The sequence below is a fragment of the Ananas comosus genome, linkage group 21, assembly GCF_001540865.1.
Source record: "Ananas comosus cultivar F153 linkage group 21, ASM154086v1, whole genome shotgun sequence".
NCBI classification, from domain to species: domain Eukaryota; kingdom Viridiplantae; phylum Streptophyta; class Magnoliopsida; order Poales; family Bromeliaceae; genus Ananas; species Ananas comosus.
Window position 1 is genome coordinate 2,301,284 of NC_033641.1, and position 18,927 is coordinate 2,320,210.

At 37.5% G+C, this 18,927-nt stretch overlaps 1 protein-coding gene across 1 annotated transcript in view; it reads left to right on the forward strand.

Annotated features, from left to right (window-relative positions):
- LOC109726371 overlaps window positions 11,518-18,927 on the forward strand; it is an 83,326-nt gene continuing 75,916 nt past the window's right edge. The window contains exon 1 of the mRNA XM_020255912.1: window positions 11,518-11,748. Within this exon, the coding sequence (XP_020111501.1) occupies window positions 11,734-11,748 (15 nt within the window). The 5' untranslated portion in view covers window positions 11,518-11,733. The remainder of the gene's footprint in view (window positions 11,749-18,927) is intronic.

Genomic DNA, 18,927 nt, shown 5'->3' on the forward strand with positions numbered 1-18,927 from the left:
ATCGAAAACGACTTGGAAGCACGGAAGACTGCGTGCTTCCAGAAGCACAGTAGCCTCACTCATATTAGAGGATACATTGAAATAGATAGGAATTTATAGAGTTTGTTTAGCACAAGATCTCAGGAAAAAGAAAGGTAGCTTAGTACAAATATTAATAGGTGTTAATAATGGCGGACAAGGGTATATCATCATAGCTAACTGGCACAACCGACATCGAATGAGAGAGCATATCCAAGTATCATCTAAGTTATTAATAATCGGAGATCTTCAACAAATTCGTCTGCTGACAGAGATCCTGCCAGATCGGGCAGAGAGAGAGGGCAACTGGCCGAGCCTGCACCATGATAGTACAAAAAGGGGCAAAACAGGGTGGAAAAGGGCATCAAACAATAACTACAGTGTTGGAAGAGTCAACAACTCACCTTAAGGCATTAATTGCGAGATCCTCATTGGCCGCCGACGAAAATCGCATCGCGTTCACCGATGAAGATTGCGCCCGTAGCGTGAAACGTGGGGAGAGGGATATCTAGCTTACGGAGAGAGATTGGAGAAAAAGAATGTAGAGAAAGAGAGAGAGAGAGAGGGCAACCGATCATGTTAGATCAAAGAGAGAGATCGGAGAAAAGGAGGGCAACCGGTGAAAACGGGAAAGGTTTGAGTGAGATCAGAGAAAGAGAGAGGAAAGAGAGATGAGAAGGGAAGGGCAATCGACGAAAATGAGAAGGGGCTACCGTGTGTTAGCGAGAATTCGACACGTCACACACAGGAGGCCTAGCATTCATGTATTTAGTAGTAGATACTGTACCATAACATGGAGGGAAAGAAAAATCCAAATCAATTTAGAAAAAAAAAAATCATCCTACTGGAGGAATAACATGGAAGGAGATTAAAAATTTGGGATCCAAGAGAGCGGCTAAAAAGAGAGATCGAACTTTTATGGTATAGCTGGGGTTTCTCAAATAGTCTTTTTATGACAAATTGCTCACGTCTTACTGTTGTGCCGCCGCGTCGTGCCACCCTACGGCACAGCCACATTATGTTTGTGGCGTCGTTAAGGTTAGGGATAGGGTTTATGAGGGAGTTGAGTTTTTTTATTATATGATGAGAAAGGAGAGGGTAAAGATCTTGAATGGAGAAAGGATGCATGAAATAAAGGAGATGGGCTTGGGTTGGGGGAGAGGTTGTGCGGGCTTGGAATGAAATTCCAATTCTGACTTTGAGGCCAAAATCACGTTGAGTGTTATTGACCCATTCCAATTCCCATTCCGAAATTGATTCCCGTGAACCAAAAGAATTAGTCGGATTTGATTAAACCGATCGACGAACCAAACATGCCCTTATAGTTTAGATGGTTATCTACAACAATAAAAATTTAATGTGGTCATAGTACAAAAGTTTATATGTTCCTCTAGATTAGATACATATTAAGGGTTATTTTGTTCTTCAGAAAAGTGTGAAAAAATATCTTTCAAGTAAAGAATTTTTTTTTCTTCACTTTTTCATCTGTTTGGTTTTAAAAAAATAACTTTTTTTGGGTCAAATTCTATAAAAAAAAACAAGTATTTTTATTTTTTTAAAAAATAGTAAAATAAAAATACTTATTTTTACAAAATTTTTTAAAAACTTTCTAAAAGAACTAGATTTTTTAGGTTCAAAACGACAAAAAAAAAAGAAAAGAAAGAAAAAACTATTTTTCATTTTTTTTGAAAATAGGGCTTTTTTGCATTTGGCCCCCTTAAAAAAATTATTTTAAAAATAACCCCAACAAATTTATATTTGCACTTTTGGCTATGTCCTTGCCATGCAGGCGCTTCATCAGCGCCACGCGAGCTAGGCTGGGGTCAGGATGTTAAGTTAGAAATATGCTATGTTAATATGTCATGAGTGTAATACTTTTGTATATTTTATTATATTACTTTAGAACTCTATATCCAACGAATGTGTTCCTTTCTATATCTAGTGGGACAAAAATTTAGTCGTGAACAATAATGTATCACGATATATTGGTGGCCTTAAAGAATTGATTGGTATTCGGCGCGATATCACATTTGGAGAATTTGAGATGAAAATATACAATGTTACTAATTATGATCGAGTGGAAGACCGTCTCCGCATAACGGTTCGATGTCCAATGGGAGTCAACAAATGAAAATCAGTTAATATATCAAGTGACAATACACTAAGTGGCGTGATGAGTTTTTTTTCCGTTTTATGGATGTATAAAATTATTCGTAGAGAAACATATGTTGACGACATAAGACCGTCCAAGTACCGTTAACTATATAGAAATGCATAATAGTGATTATCAAAGAAATTACGTCAATCACGAATGAGTTCCTATATCAAGGTATAGAGTAATGATCTTAATAAATGTTTTTCATAATTCCTCAATTAGTTTAGGTGCGCAAAATTAATAACTTTGTCTTGTAAGTGTTACAGAGAATCTGGAGTCCCATGTGTGCCAGTTAGTGCATCATTATCATCTACTATATGGATCCGTCTTCATTTGTTGGTCAAAATGAGCGGTAGGTGATTGTATGATTTAGTTACATGAAAATTCGACCAATGCGAATAGTTAATCTTAAACATCTTTGCAGGTTGACTATCCCTCATAATTAAAGTAAAGGTCTATCATCTAGTGTTCGTGAATAGACCGATTGGGAAGTGAGAACTATAATTGATAATGAGGACATAATTGGAAGTGATGAGGAGTATATTATTGAAAGTGATGAAGAGGATCAAAGGCAAATTGATGCTGATTCTAGTGATGATAAGGATTCTTTGTTCCGCATTCTTTGGATCCTGATTATGATAGTCGTTTGAATACACTCGCATGCGCCATTCGAGATGAAGGTGTTGAATGGATTGAAAATTCAAATGTCAATAACGATGATGTACCGAACCCGGTGGAATTTGAGGAATTTGAAGATCAACGACAATGGTTTCTCTTCGGTAATAAATTAATTCATCAAACTATTGTTGATGCATATACTGAACTAAATATTGATCAGGGTCCTCCAAGTGATGAGGGATGGGCTAATCGGATATTTTCTGATAAATCATCCTTGGTAAATGCTTTGGAAGTTTGGCACATTGCACATAATGTGCAGCTTAAAGTTGTTAAGTCAAATACAACTAGATACACTGTGAGATGTGTGGTCAATTCTTGCCCATGGAGATTACACCGAAAGGTAGTTCATTTTTTAAAGTAAGACTTATAGAGGTCCGCACACATGTATAGTACAAATTTTGAATACAACACATCGGAACTGTACATCTTCTTTCATATGTCAATTTATACTATCTACACTACAGGCAAGGCTTACTATGAGTTCTATGGAAATTCAATCTCGAGTTTAGAGTGAGATACATGTTAGCATATCATATAGTAAGGCTTGGCGGGCACAGAATAAAGCACTACGTATTATATATGATAGTTGGGAGCAATCATATTGCGATCTTCCTCGATACTTCTCCATGTTGGAAGCAACAAACCCTGGAACTATTACAAAGATTGATTTCATCAAGGTGACGAGCACTATAAGAATGTTTTCATGACCTTTTTGGGCTTTTGGACCGTCAATTCATAGTTGGGAGTATTGCCGTCCATTACTTAGTATCGATGCTATCCATTTGTATGGAAAATATAGAAGCCACGCATTAATTGCCACAGGTATCGATGCCCATGGTGATTTATTTTCGCTAGCGTTCGCAATTTGTGAGGGGGAGAATGGCTCGAGTTGGGAGTGATTTCTAAATTGCCTACGAAGGTACATAACACGATCTCAAGTTATTCAATTTATTTCAGATCGTTTTAAAGGGCTAGCAAACCTCGTTGCACTTGTATTCCCACCATCAGAAGGTCATGCTCATCGATGGTGTTTGCGATATATGAAGGCCAAAATGAATATTCATTTCAAGGCAAAACACTTACTTAAGATATTTTGGAGAATCTGTGATGGCAACATTTCATCAAATGGTAGAATTTTTCTTAAAACATCGTGCAAAGGGCATCACAATGTCTACACAGTTTGTATCAACTGTTGATAACATCATCAATAGTCGGATGACATATGCTAGAGCATATACAGTTCGATGATTTGGAGCTCACGAGTTCGACGTACTTACTAGAAGGGATTTGCAATACCAAGTGATTATCAATGGAAGAGCTTCTACTTGTTCATGTTTGTGTTTGCAACTCACAGAAATTCCTTGTTCGCATATTTTGTCATGTTGTAGTTCCTTACACATGAATATAGATTACTATGGCTTATGTTCTCCTTGGTATACTATCGCATCATATCGTAAGGCTTATGAATCGCAGTTCCATCTTGTTCCCGATCGTCGTTATTAGGTTGAGTCATATGATTCACCTATACTTCCACCATGCTAGAGAAGGAAAAAAGGACGACTCAAATCTACGCGCATCTATAATGTTATGGATGAAGGCGCTGGGAATAGGAGGGGCAAGTGTAGTATGTGTAAACAGTATGGCCATTATAAAAGCACATGTCCTGAAAATCAGCAAAGAAGAACTGACAGATGTCGTTGCTAGGTTTTCTTATTCGAAAATTGTACTTGACTTGTTTTTCTTATTTTATGATTATGCACTCATGTTACACCCTTTTGTTTCTCACTGATTTTACTTGACTATTTCAGATAGACGAACATGAGGAGCCGAACCGATTGATACATCAGTGTTGATTGAGCAGCCACACTATAGATCCACTTTGATTCTAGAGGAGGTGATTTTTTTTAAAATATTTTAAATTTACTAGTAAACTATGTACTAATATTAAATTGAAATTCATAATCATGCAGGGTTATTCTTCTGTTCAATTTACAGAGCATGGCTGTAAATTGAACCGATGGCAAATTGAGCATCCTGTAGTTTTGGACTTATTGTGACGAGCAGGATTTTATTATATATCACGATTGCGACGCTTACAGCTAGATCAGTCCTTATTGGGATCATTAGTCGAGAGGTGGCGGAGGGAGACGCAGACTTTCCATATGCAACAACGGGAGATGACTATTACTTTGATAGACGTCTCTGTTATTACCGGACTCTGCGTCCATGGTGAGGCTGTGACTAGATGGGCATCATATCAGTGGTCACAGCTCTGCAAGCTACTTCTCGGAGTGGTTCCTGAAAATATTAGGGGCGGTGAGATAAAGATAGACTAGTTGTACCATAATTTTCATGATATTGCTCTAGATGCAACTCCTACAATTGTACGAGCTACCGCTAGAGCATATATACTGTTTGAAATAGGATGTAATTTGTTGCCAAATCCAAGCGGAAATAAAGTGCATTTGAAGTGGTTGCCACTGTTAGAAGATTTTGACGTCTGCGGTGAGTTAGTATGGGGTGCAGCTGCTCTAGCTCATCTCTATCGGACATTAGGAAATGCTTGCATGAGAGGAAGGTGGAGTGCTGTTGTTTTGGGACATTACTTCAGGTACATTGCCTTTCTAGATTTTTATAAGTCATGGCTTTTGCTGTAATTTTCAACTATCTTTTTGTATAGATATGGGTATGGGACCACCTGCACTTTGGCCGCCCTGAGACAGTTTGACCGCAACCTGAGCTTGTCGACATGCCACTAGGGTGTAGGTAAGTGTTTTTTTCATTTTAAGTTTTCTATATACTATTTAATCATGCCTAATATAATATAAATGAATCGGGTGGAATGCTAGACTGGCTTTTTCGGGACAATGTCAGGACTATTAACATTGAGCTTTGTCGTGATTAGCTTGATCAGCAGCTAGAGTCTCAGGTAAATGAAAGTAACTCAATCTCATTATAACTGCAAATTATATTTTAAAACGAGGGGGTAAGTAACCATATGCATTTTTCACAATAGATTACATGGGGGTCTCATATAGATACAATTAAAGGTGTCTGTGGACCGGGTCGGGTCTGGGTAGTTGATATACTGTACCCATACCCTAAAAAAAATGGTTAGAAAAAAAATATATACCCTACCCATTTAACTTCGGGTCGGGTCCGAATCTAGATACTTAAGTTACTAATATACCCATCGGGTCTATTTTAGCGGGTCTGGGTAGTGACTATCCGTATACTACCCGTTCAAAACCGGATACGGGTCAGGTACGGGTACCTGTATATATATATATTTATAGACTTTATTAAATTGTTTGGGCAAAATTTGTTTCGGCCATTATATTTACTGATTAAAAGTCTAAAATTCAAAATAATTTTATATGTAAACATACAAAAATTAAAAAATTATGATACCATATTACAGATAAAGAGAATATAAGTTGTAGTAATTACTAATATTATATACTAACATTCAAAAACAAAGAGGGAAAAAATAAAGATGAATCAGAAAATTTACTAAATAGAATATTCATTAAAAAAAACTAGATTGTCGACTATGATTGGAGAAGGGATTTGAAAAAAAAAACTCACTTGTACCACACCTGTAAAGGNTCACCACTTCGTTCGAGAGATTACCACCTAAATTCGAACCACTCGTACCACCGGATTCCATTCTAAAGTACTAAACTCAATCTTCAACCTAACTTAGGAAATGTTAATCATATAAACTCCAAGGATCTACTAAGATTTGATCTAACCAATTCTAAATTAGTACTTTAATCTCATAAGAACATCTTGAACTTTGGATCCCAATCTTTAACCCCGAAAACAGGAGTACTCTAAACATTGATTTAACTGGAACACTTTGGAATTAACTTCCTATTAAGCTATACCTCCTGTTGAAGTAAAACCTAATGCTGCTCCAATGCCACAGGCTAACTCTCTAAATGCCTTAAACCAAGCAATCCGAACCCAGCTCAATTTTGCCGTTGGCATTTAACGCTCTGAACTAAAGAGCGAAGAACTACAGCTATACTCCACCCACCACGATAGGCCTTACCAACCTAAAGAGGGATACAGATTAAGGGAAACAACTCGTCTATACATATATATAGATAACTAACACATACTATCCCAAGTTCATAACAGTGCGGGGCCCTGGCCGCCTCCGGGAGGGCCATCGCACGGGTCTGGGCGGTATACAGATGTGTATATTCCGCAGATGTTCTTCGCCTTCATTTTCGTTCTTTATCTTGTTTATTTTCTTCACTTTAGTGTTCGTTGATTACTATAGTCTCACTCATTTCAAGATTGTAGATGTGGTTCCATTCCTTCATTTCGATCTGTTATTTTTCTCAGTATTCTTCATGTTACTGTCAGAGATCATGTTTTTACCACCAGAGATCATGTGACCATTTTGTGAGTTGGAGAGCATTTTATCTTGTATTTAGCTCTCCACCTGGTGGATCGTTGAGCAGGAGCTTCCTTCGATCGAGCTTCGTTGAGGGAAGGGCGCTAGGGACCGGAGTGGGACTCACCTTCCGAGACATTTTGTAGCTCTTTTTCTCCCGCACTCTTGATATTAAATATCAAGGGTCACCCGCTAATGACTGGAGTCGAGATTCGTGGTGATCCGGGGTTTTCCTTTCCCATTCATGATATCGTTATTATTCTCATTATCGTTGTTGTTATGCTTTCGTATTTACTTCACGATTTGGCGATATAGAGTTCATTTGTACTACAGTACCACTACATGTAGATGCGCCAGTATTCTATTATACAGGTTACGTATTTCTCATTCGAGATTGGTTCGTTGGCTCATAGGATGCTACGTTATTACTTTGGCCATTCATGCGATATACGTGGTCACGATATAGTACTCGTACAGTTCCATTAGGTTGATGATTTGGATAGATCATCACTAATAAGTATAAGTTGTGGCACAGCTAAAGGTAAAAGTTAACCCCTGGATGGTTTCCATCAGGTCGAACACGGCGGATTCACGGACACCATCGGGCTGTAAGGATGAGAACCTTACACAGACAGGGTGAGCCGGGGCATCCGAAGAGTTATGGCGTGCTTGCTTGTATCAGCGCATCCGATTGAGGCCTCACGGCCGAACATTCCTCGCTGGGAGTGTTCGTACACGCTTACTCGTGTTTACCGTTCGTTCATACCAGGTTCAGAGTTTATAGGTTAGGAGTACAGGGATTGTACCATAGTATTGATCGTAGGGCTTCTAGATCAGATTCAGTGTTATACTTCAAAGTTGTAAACGATGTGGATCACGGGGAACTACTGTGAATCCGTTAAACTACAAGCTGTACAAAAGGTTTAGGGAGTTACCGGGATACGTGATTTAAAGTGTGTTCAGGGCTCGAGTTACGGCGAACTACTGTAATCGAGAGGTTAAGCGTACTATAGTTCAAGCTACGGATGTATACTTCGTTAACAGTAGAAAGTACAGAGTTAATTTGAATACAAATTTGCGTACTTAGTATCGAGTAAATGAGAGACCTTGGTACTTTAGTTTGGGGTATATCTTACGATTTACGTTGGGTTCTAGAGGGTTTGTTGAGAGATGATGTATCTCCAGGTTTCTATGTGGTATATATTGTATACGTAAAATTCGTAAGATTTTTAGTATTATTTATGTAAATTATACTTTTACGTACTTAATTAATCATTGTTTCGTGAATAGTGGTTTATACTCTTAAAGAGTATAGTTTCCGATCCAGTTTGGGTGGCTGCTGTTGCTTCGAAAAGCAAACGAGATTGCCTCCAAAGGTGTTCGAAAGTTCGTGGGATCCTTGTAGTTTTTCCCACAGTTGGTTAGCTATGCTTCTCGTTATTCGAGTTAGAAATTGGATCCTCGTTTTTCCCCAGTTTGAGTGGAGTTCTCATCTTTAGAAGAGAATTCGAGGTTTTCTCTCGATCCCAAGTTGGTTAGGTTCGGGTTCCTTCCAAGATTTGGGTGGTTAGATCAGAGATTTCGGGATCTTAGTTTTAGGGATTTTATTTGGGATTCATAGTTTAGATTCCAAGGTTGAGTTTTAAATCGTTTTTGTACCTAGTTTCCGAGTTTAGTACAACGATTGGAGAGATCTTCGAAGTTTAGTTCGAGGTTTACGAGATCCAAGGTTCTAGAGAGGAGGTGAATCGAGGTTTAGGTTCGAGAACCGAAGTTGGTACCACCTTATCGTGGTTTTCCTTTTTCCTCTTCTTCTTAGGTAGTTTTTGGTACGTTTTTCCCCTAGTTTAGGTTCACCTTCCCACCTCTCCCAAGGGAATGGAACAGAGGACGACAAAGTTCGAGTTTCTTTGTCGATTCCCCGCACCCCCTTATTTATCTTCTCTATGTTTGCGTTTTTGTGGGGACGTCAGGTAAGCTTCTTCTCCAACTTCATCTCCTCCAACTAATTCTCTTTGGTGGAGAGATCACAAGAGAGGGAGAGAGTGGTGAGAGCTAGAGAGAAAGAGAGAAGACTTGCTTCCTCTCTCTCTCTCGGGTTAGAGTGCACGAATGAGGGAAATGGTAAAGGGTTTACATATTACCCCCCCAACACACACTACAATTTTCAGCCGATACTTTTCGCCGAAGCCCTTCTGAATGTCCGTTTGCGCTCAAATTTGACAGTCAGGCTCGGTTAAAATTAATAAGAAGAACGAAATCTTAACTTTTCAGTTTGGACCATTTTTGGTCACCAAAAGCTCTACCGACTAAAATCTTTAGTAGATAGCAGTCAGATTTTGTTTTCCACTTTTCGGGTGTCAGAATGACATGAAACTTTAAATCTAGCCTCATAAAAATAATTACGACATATTCTCAAATTTTCATAATTTTTTGACACTGTGAATTTTTTGCTAAAAGATCAGCTTCGTTCCTTACAGAAAATTCTAAATTTTTTGTTTCCATTTCAATTTCAGCACAAGTCATTTCCGACTTATATTTTACTTCTTTAAGTCTAATAAAAATAGTATTTCACACTATTTTTATTTACATTTACTTTTATATTAAAATCTGGTACATTACAATACCTCGCATCACTTCACGAGGTAGAGCAGATGAGAATTGGGTGGCGTATCATACTTCATATATTCAGCGTTAGGATGGTAGATTGATGGATATAGTAGAGGTGGACCCTGAGATAAATCCAGATCCTATATGAGTTACTATTGTTTACATGCAGTGGTATTAGAGAATTACCAGGAGGTGCGCCCACCCCTCGCATATCAGCCACGTGGACAAGTCGAGAGAGTGTTGGTATGATTTTAATATATAATATCTCTTTATATTTATTTTTATATATAAAGAAAGTTTAGTGTAATTTTTATGATGGTGCTTTTATTTCAGATTGATGTCGTGCGGAGATCATATTATACGATTAGAGGTGTCTTGCCAAATATTCCATATGGCGGAGTGTTAGAAGCCCTATCACAAATTGCCGATCAAATGGAAGCAGTTTTGGAGACTTTACCTACGTTTTCACACACTGTACCTCCACGGCCAGCAGAACATAATGGACCATTGACGTCGGGTAATAAACCACTGTATAGTCCACCAAGGCTATCTTCACTGATAAAGGAGCCATCTTATCATTCAGACATAGTACCAGTACTAGTACTAGAGGACCCACCTCGACCAGTCGATATTGTTTATTGTAGGCGCCGACGGCAGTTGCAGTCTCTCTACACATATCAGCTTTCATCTTCAGTTCCTCCAGGGCCAGACATACTATCGACACCTGCTATGGTTGAGCATGAGATTAGAGACGGGTGATCGAGATGCGGGACACTCAACCAGTTGTTTAGGGTGCTGCTATCAAACATTTAGACCACTTGAAAATCATAGAGCCCTTTGATGAGTATGGTGTTGATCGTGATTGCGGTCGTGATAGGAGATGTGTAGGTAGACATGTCAAGGGATTAGGAGGAGAATATGACATTATATTTTTATAAATTTTAAATTGCACAGAACCTTCTATATTATTGAAAAATTTACTCTAATTTTTTATATTTTGTTATGATGATATGGTATCGATACTCTATTGATATTTTGTTAGATTTATTGTTGTGTTGTTGGATTTGTTGTTGTGTTGTTGATGTTGAATTTCTTGTATTGCTGTGTTGAATTTATTGTTGTGTTGTTGATATTGAATATTTTGTGTTATTGTGCTGAAATTACAAGTGTGCTGAAATCTACACCGTGTCTAGACACGGTGAACGGTTTCCTGTGTTTAATGTATTATCCACTTTAGCGGATTATCTGCTAATACCAGCGGTGAACTAAAGGAACACGGTGAACCATTTATCGTGTCTAGACACGGTGAATGGTTTACCTTATTCAACTTAACACTTTGGCTCAGCCCCATTTGCGTGGCGTTGATATGGCATCTATGTGGCCGGGACATGACAAAAGATATAAATATAAATTTGCTGAGGCTATTTTTAAAATAAATTTTTTTAAGGAGGCTAAATGCAAAAAAGCATTGAAAATATTTTTTGTTCCGAGGAACCGAGCCGGTCGGTCACCATCAAATGTGGGACCGTCGCGTGCACCGGGTGCAGGCGATATTTATTAATTTATCGTGTCTCGGTCCTCAAATGTGGGTGTGGGACCGTCGCGTCGACGTCGCCTGTCTCTCTCTCTCTCTCTCTCTCTCTCTCTCTCTCTCTCTGTCCCCTGGCTCTGCGGTTCCCCTCTTCGTCTGCTTCGCCCTCGTCTCCTTCGTCGAGCCCCTCCCATGGCGATCGGTTTCCGCCCCACTTCGAACCCCCTCGGATCTCCTTAAACCGATCGATCGTATCGCCTCTAGCTCGGATCGGCGCGACCGCGGAGGCGAAGCTTCGAGCCGGATTCAGATCGTTTTCCATTCGGCGGCGCGATGTTCGAGGCTCATGTACGATTCGTCTCCCTTGTTCTTATGTTTATAGATGAAGGGATAAGATGTAGGATGGTTTTCGCTTCTTTGATCAGCGCTTTTTCTGCTTATTTTTGTGCCTTTTCATGCTATATGAGCTGCATCGAAGTAGGGTTTAACGCTAATAGTTGTTGGATTGAGCTGCGTAATATCTGGTGGGTGATGAAATGTATTTGTTGTCCTTGTCAGGAGATGTAGGAAGGTTTTTGCTTCTTGATTAGCAATTTTTTTCTCCTCCTTTTTTGCTTATCGGAATGGTTCGTATGAGCTTATATAGGAGTAGGGTTTGAGGGCCAATCTTTGTTGGATTGCGCTACCTAATTTTTGCTTAGCGATCAGGTGTAAATAGATGTTTCAATTGAATATTGGGAGTGTCGAGGATCGTATTAGTTGTTACAGAGTGGTTTAGTGATGCTCTAATACATAATTGCCGTCGTAAACAGTGGTCGTTGGATACTGTAACTGGTGCTTTGCGAGTAGACTACTGATTCTATCATTCTAATAGTATCATGTCATACAGGTATTTCATGTTAGGATCAACAAATTTCCATGCTTGTTAGTTGTGAGTTGCTCTTCTATGTGTATTATGCTATGATGCATGGGCACTTCATTTCACTTGTTGTGTCTGTGTTGACTGCATTAGATAATGTTACTCACTCAAATGCATGCCCGATATGTTTCAGGTACTTTGTATGGGCATCTGGAATTTAAATATTTGAAAAACTATTCTGATACTTGCTCGATACACTGCCGATACTTCACACGAACATCGTATCTTTTAAATTCTTGGAAAATGTCTCAATATGAATAAAGTCAAATGTGTTCGATTATAAATTGTACAACTTTTGAGGAATAACTAAAATACATTTTTCGAGGAATAACTAAATAAGTGCTTGGTTGGTTTGCTGAAATAGTGCAAATAATAGTCAAGTTTTCTACTGAAATACCATAGCTTCCTTCTTATACAGCCCATACACAATATGCATATATGAGGATTAAGGCTAGGTTACCATTGATAGTATTTTAATGCTATTGTTATTGAGCCAAAATCAATGTCAAAGCATTTTTATTAGAAATCTGTTTCACTAGATGTGATCTAGAACATTTGAAATGTCTATATAAATAGAAGTTCACAATTCTTGGAGTTACTTTACTTATGAATCAAGTGCGGGTAAGAGTAAATATTGTAAATTGAATAAGGTTCTGATTAGTAGTATAGGATTCCTTGGATGAGAATTGGAGACATTCGTCAAATCCGTCTAACAAAGGTATCAACTAATTTGTGTTGGTCTAAACCGTTAACTTTACAAGTTCTTTGTATCTAATTATTTTGGGACTGCTTGATCTTGAGGTAAGAGTGCTCCAAAAGTCATGTATTTTAGTTTCTAGCTATTTCAAGTAGTCTAAATCATGTATCACCATATATATATATATATATATTTATTTATTTATTTATATTTCATGGGTGCAAGTTTAGAACCGCTATCTAGTGATAAACTGCACATTATTTCCACGTTTATGCTCTTCTTAAGTCAATAGGACAAACTGAATGAGAGAGTAGATCAGTACCATATGTGATTCGTGGAATAAATTTGTAAGTATCTTAGGTACCGTTTGGTTCGGGGATAACGAATTTGGGGATAAATCTTTTTATCCTTGGGATAGCCTGCTATTCTGGGGTAGTTAGGGATAAAAGTAAAATACTGTTTGGTTTGTAAGACAATTATTCCTAGGAATAACTGAAATTGTGTTTAGTAAGTTTATTGGAATATATGAGAATAGTGAAAAAGATGATAGATTAATTTTGCAAATGCCAATTTTGCCCTTAGTTTTCATCCACAAATATTTTGTAAGTTACACAACCAAGTAGATGTAACATTTACCTAAACAAGAGAACATCTTATACACATGATTGTTGGATTAAATTTTTTGTTAATTTTATTTCAGCATATTAGAAAATATGGTAGTAACGATCCTGAAGTGAAATAATTAAATTTAAGAACTTCAATTCACTGTTAAATAGAACTAATGTTGTCAAATCATACAAGAAGGTTGTTAATTACATCTAATCCAACATTATAACAAAGTACGATGCTACTTAATTACATCTATACAGAACCAAACAAAATGAAGGTATACAAGAAGGATATTAATTAAAAAATCCCAAAGGCAAGAGAAGATGAAGAAGAGACATTATATTGAAAAATATCAACTATCCAACTCATACAATTACCTGAAACTATTTTTTCAAATTAAAATGACTTTGAGCAATTTAGGAGTGCAAGTAACAATGCAACTAGTTAAAAACCACCAATTATCGGGAATTTAACAATAGAACAAAGTAGGTTCAAGGTGAAGACAAGATAAATAACTAGATAAAGCAAATTACAAAGCATGTTCACACAAATTTTTAAAAATTACATCATTTTCAATATAGCCTCCTATCTATTATTCCACAATTGGTCTATGATCATAGTGTGAAGGGCGTCGCCTCGCCGAGACTCATCTGGGCCAACAGGAGGTGTTGAGTCATCATTTTGGTCGTCTGTGGGGAATTGGTCCATTTGCATGTTGAAGTATCTATTGGTCCTTTGGTGCCTCTTGATGAAATTGTGTATCACACAGCAGGCGAGGGCAATGCGACACTATACTTTGTAAGGAAAGGGTGTTGCTTGTCGCAGCATCTTGAACCGTCTCTTCAGGATCCCAAATGCTTTCTCAACTACATTTCTCAATTGAGCGTGACGATGATTATATAAATCTCGAGGTCCTCGATGCCTTCGTGCCAAGGTTTTAAGTGCCCGTCGGTATGGGCAGTATCCACCGTACCGTACCGTGCCAAGCCAACAAGATACCGGCACGATACAGACCCCGTGCCGATGGCACAGCTCAAAACTCTCTATTCTTTAAATTAGTAAGTAATATCCTCAATAAAGTTCAAAAGATGTGATAAAAAGACATAATAAATAGTTAGAAGAATTTGTTGCTAAAGAAAATAAATATTTCATGCTATTATGTGTCGGCACACGAGAATTTTTGACCGACACGTATCGGCATGGCTCGGCACGCACCGTGCCGTACCGTGCTGGCAAGTTTCCGGCACGATCCCGTGCCACGGCACTTAAATCCTTGCTTTGTGCTTGTGCGTTTACATCGAATTGGCTCAAGTGGTATCGCTCCCCTTGATAGGGAGCGAGGAAGCGGTCAGTGTTCGCATAACCTGAATCGATTAAATAAAATTTTCCTAAACAAATATAAAGCTTTATTAGAATTACAACAATGAAACTTGTATCACACATTAAAAAGCAAAACTTTAGTTACCTTTCGGTACCATGAAATCTACTCTCTTGCGACACCATCGCAGCACCTTCATATCACCTGCAAAACCCTCCTACCCGGTGCATATAAATAAAAATTGATGGTTGAAAGAACATGCTGCCATCATGTTCTGAGATTGTAAAACTTTCTCGACAACAATATCTTGCTTGCTTAGTTTTTCATACAACCATCGGAATGTGTGTTCCATCTACCGCACCAACTGCATTCTGAAATAAATATTTACATAAATACAATAGTTAGCATCAAATATCTCATAACCAAAAACACAAATTTATTCTTTTAATTAAAGTACTCAAATTACGAATATAGTTGCCTTGAATAGATGAAAAATCGGATTATCTTTTATTCTTGGGTGTACGCTCACATTAGATGGTGATTGTTGGATGTATTCATGTCTAAGTTCCACCACACCTCGCAGTACATTATTAAAATGCCTACTAATCGTTTCTCCTGAATGTTGAAAAGTTTCAGCTAAAACTCTGTTGGCTACGCCATGACCTATACCAAATAAAAATATACCAAGCTGCTCATCAGCAGTTAAATGCTTAGTGCTTTGTATACAACCCCTCTCAACTAATTCATTTCGAAGCCTTATAAATATAGTGGTAGTCATCTTGAAATGTTGTATCCTCTATCAAGATGTCCACTCAATATGTCATGAATTAATTGATGGCCAGTGAACGGCCGTGTTCGACAAGGCCGCTTATAAATTGTGCTACGGAATAATAAGTCCCCTTCTTCGATAAGTAATGCATGGACTTCTTCCCAATAGTTTTCTTCCTCGTCGAAGAATGTCATGAGATCAGCAACGAGTGGCGAAGCAAAAGCTTGACGAATGATTGCTTTAGCCATGACTGCAGATGAGCAAAACAAAACTTTCATAACACAATTATAGCCATGGAGTTATCTATATTGGCTCAGTTAGTAAGGTACAAAAATATGCAAGGTGGCTGCAGTGGTCTTTAGCCATGCCCTCCTATCCTGCACACCTATAGTGCTACGTATCATTATCTCTGAAAGGAGGAAGCATAGCAATCTAATGCAAGACATATTTACTCAAGTATTTGAGGTAACGATCTTCAAGTATGGCAAAAATTATATCAAGCTGTAGGTACAATAAAATCTTGAAATAAGATAAATAAAACTTCAAGTAGCATTAAGTTAACCTCGTGATTGTAAGTTGGAAGAAAAGAAAAAGGGCAAAGAAGTTGTGAAGCTGAGGTAAGAATCAGGTGCACAAGTTTATAAGCGACAATATTGCAAGCATTCAAGTAAGCAAGTTACCACATTGTAGCTGAAATTCTGTATCTAAATCAAAGCTGAATTAAAGTATAAATGGTGATACTTTGTGTTGGCTCAGGTATTAATGCCCGCAAGCATGAATGGTGGATGCAATACGTTGCATATCACCCCCCAAACCATGCACACCTGCTAGTCTATTGCTCATCATTGCCGAATAGATTGCCGAATAGACCCATATGTAGATTTAGATCTGGGAAGAAGAAAGAACTCAACTTGAGTAGCATTCAAGTAACCACATTGTTGCTGGTGCCTGGTTGGAAGAAGAGATGCATCAAAGATAAGCTGGAGAGGTGAAATATCATCCAGTCGATCATGAGTAATAGCAACAATGTTGCAATTACAAGTATAAATGGTGATATATTGTGTTAGCTCAGGTATTAAGGCCCACAAGCATGAATGGTGGATGCAATACCTTACGGATTGCCCCCCAAACCATTCAAGCCTGCTAGTCTATTATCATCATTGCTGAATTCATTGCCGAATAGGCCCACATATAGATTTAGATCTGGGAAGAAGAAAGAACTCACCTCGGGTAGCATTCAAGCAACCGCATTACTGCTGCTTGGGGGAAAAGATCGAGAGGAGATAAGTTGCGGGGGTGAAATAACATCTAGCCGCACATGAACTAAAGCGACAAGGTTGCGTTTACAAGTTTGAATGATGATATATTGTGTTGGCTCAGGTATTAAGGCCTGCAAGCATCAATGGTGGCTGCAATACCTTAGTACTGCCCCCCAAACCATTCACACCTGCTACTCTATTACACATCATTGCCGAACGGACCAACATGTAAATTGAAAGTTGAGAAGGGAGAAGAAGAAAAGTTATACATTGAAGTAAACAAGCAGCGAACAAGCAAACCAAAGATAGCTATACATATCTGTATTTCAAATTAGTTATATATGAACTATACAATCTGATCAAACAAACCCAACCATGAAGTAAACAATCTAACATTGTATACATGAACAGAGTAAAGATAATACATGAACTAAACAAACTAACATAGCTATACATGAGTAAAAGTGTATATGAAGTAAAAGGTCTGAACAAACAAAATCAACCATGAACCAAACAAAGTGAAGTATGCAAACTTACTAAATTCATATGATTTGATGTCTAGATAATCCAACTAAATATTTGGTGTCAAAACAAACAAACTGAACAAACTAAAATTAGCTAACCATGAAGTAAACAATCTAACATAGTATACATGAACAGAGTAAAGATAGCTATACATGAACTAAACAAACTAACATAGCTATACATGAGTAGAAGTGTATATGAATAAAAGGACTGAACAAACAAACCCAACCATGAACCAAACAAAGTGAAGTATGCAAACTTACTTAATTTCATATGATTTGAAATCTGTATAATCCACCCAAATATTTGGTGTCAAAACAATCAAACTAAACAAACTAACTAAAATTAGCTAACCATGAACTAAGCAAAATAAAAGTTAAACATGAACTAAACAAACTGAACAAACAAAAACAACTATAGATATGGAAAATCTAGTATACTACCTTAGCAATCCATGAGTTATAGCAAACAAACAGCCCAAATGTTGAAATACTGCATATAAAGTAAAGCATACAGCTAATATAAAAAGGAGATAGTCCATTAGTTCAGGCATGCAGGTATCTCGGCCCACCATGCACACAAAATAGATAATAAGTTTTTGCTAATATAAAACATAAGTACTAAGGGTGTGTTTGGTTTGTCCGTAAAACTACTCCGAAATTTTTTTTCGCTTGAAAAGCTGTTTTCCCTTGTTTGATTGCTCATAAAAAAAATTGCAGGAAAATTTTTTTTATGGATTCTCGGAAAAAACGAAGTTTTCGTTTTCCGCCCACCGCAAGCAGAAAACGAAAACTTGCTCCCAAAACGCGCGGCTCACAGCCGCTCAAAAAAACGCGGTCCACGAGAAAGCCTGGTTCTCGTGGATCGTGTGAGTGGTCTAATGTGGACCACTCACCCACTCCTCTCTCTCATATATATATATATATATATATATATATATATAAGGGTGAAAAATTATTATACATAGGAGAAAGAGAGAGAGAGAAGAGAGAGAAGAAGCTAGGCTAATATACAATGGTAGCACGGAGGCCTCCATGCATAAATTTGTAATTATTTATTAATATCTCTAAATATATAGCTCTTATATATGATGTAATATGTTTATTATAATTTTAAATATATTTAATCTATATATAAAAATTATAATAATAATATATGTAATATATTAATTATTATATATTAATAATATATATAATAAAAAATATATTAATTAGTTTTTCATCTATTTTTCTTTTCCTTTCAACCAAACAACCGTCATAGAAAACTATTTATCTTTTTCTACAAACCAAACACTAACGACGTAAAACTGCTTTTCCACCGAAAATTTTTTTCCACCAAATTTTTTTTTTCCACAGCTTAATGTGGAACCAAACACACCCTAAGCGTGAGACCACCAAAAAGTGTGATACTTCAGCAATATTTCTGTGAGCT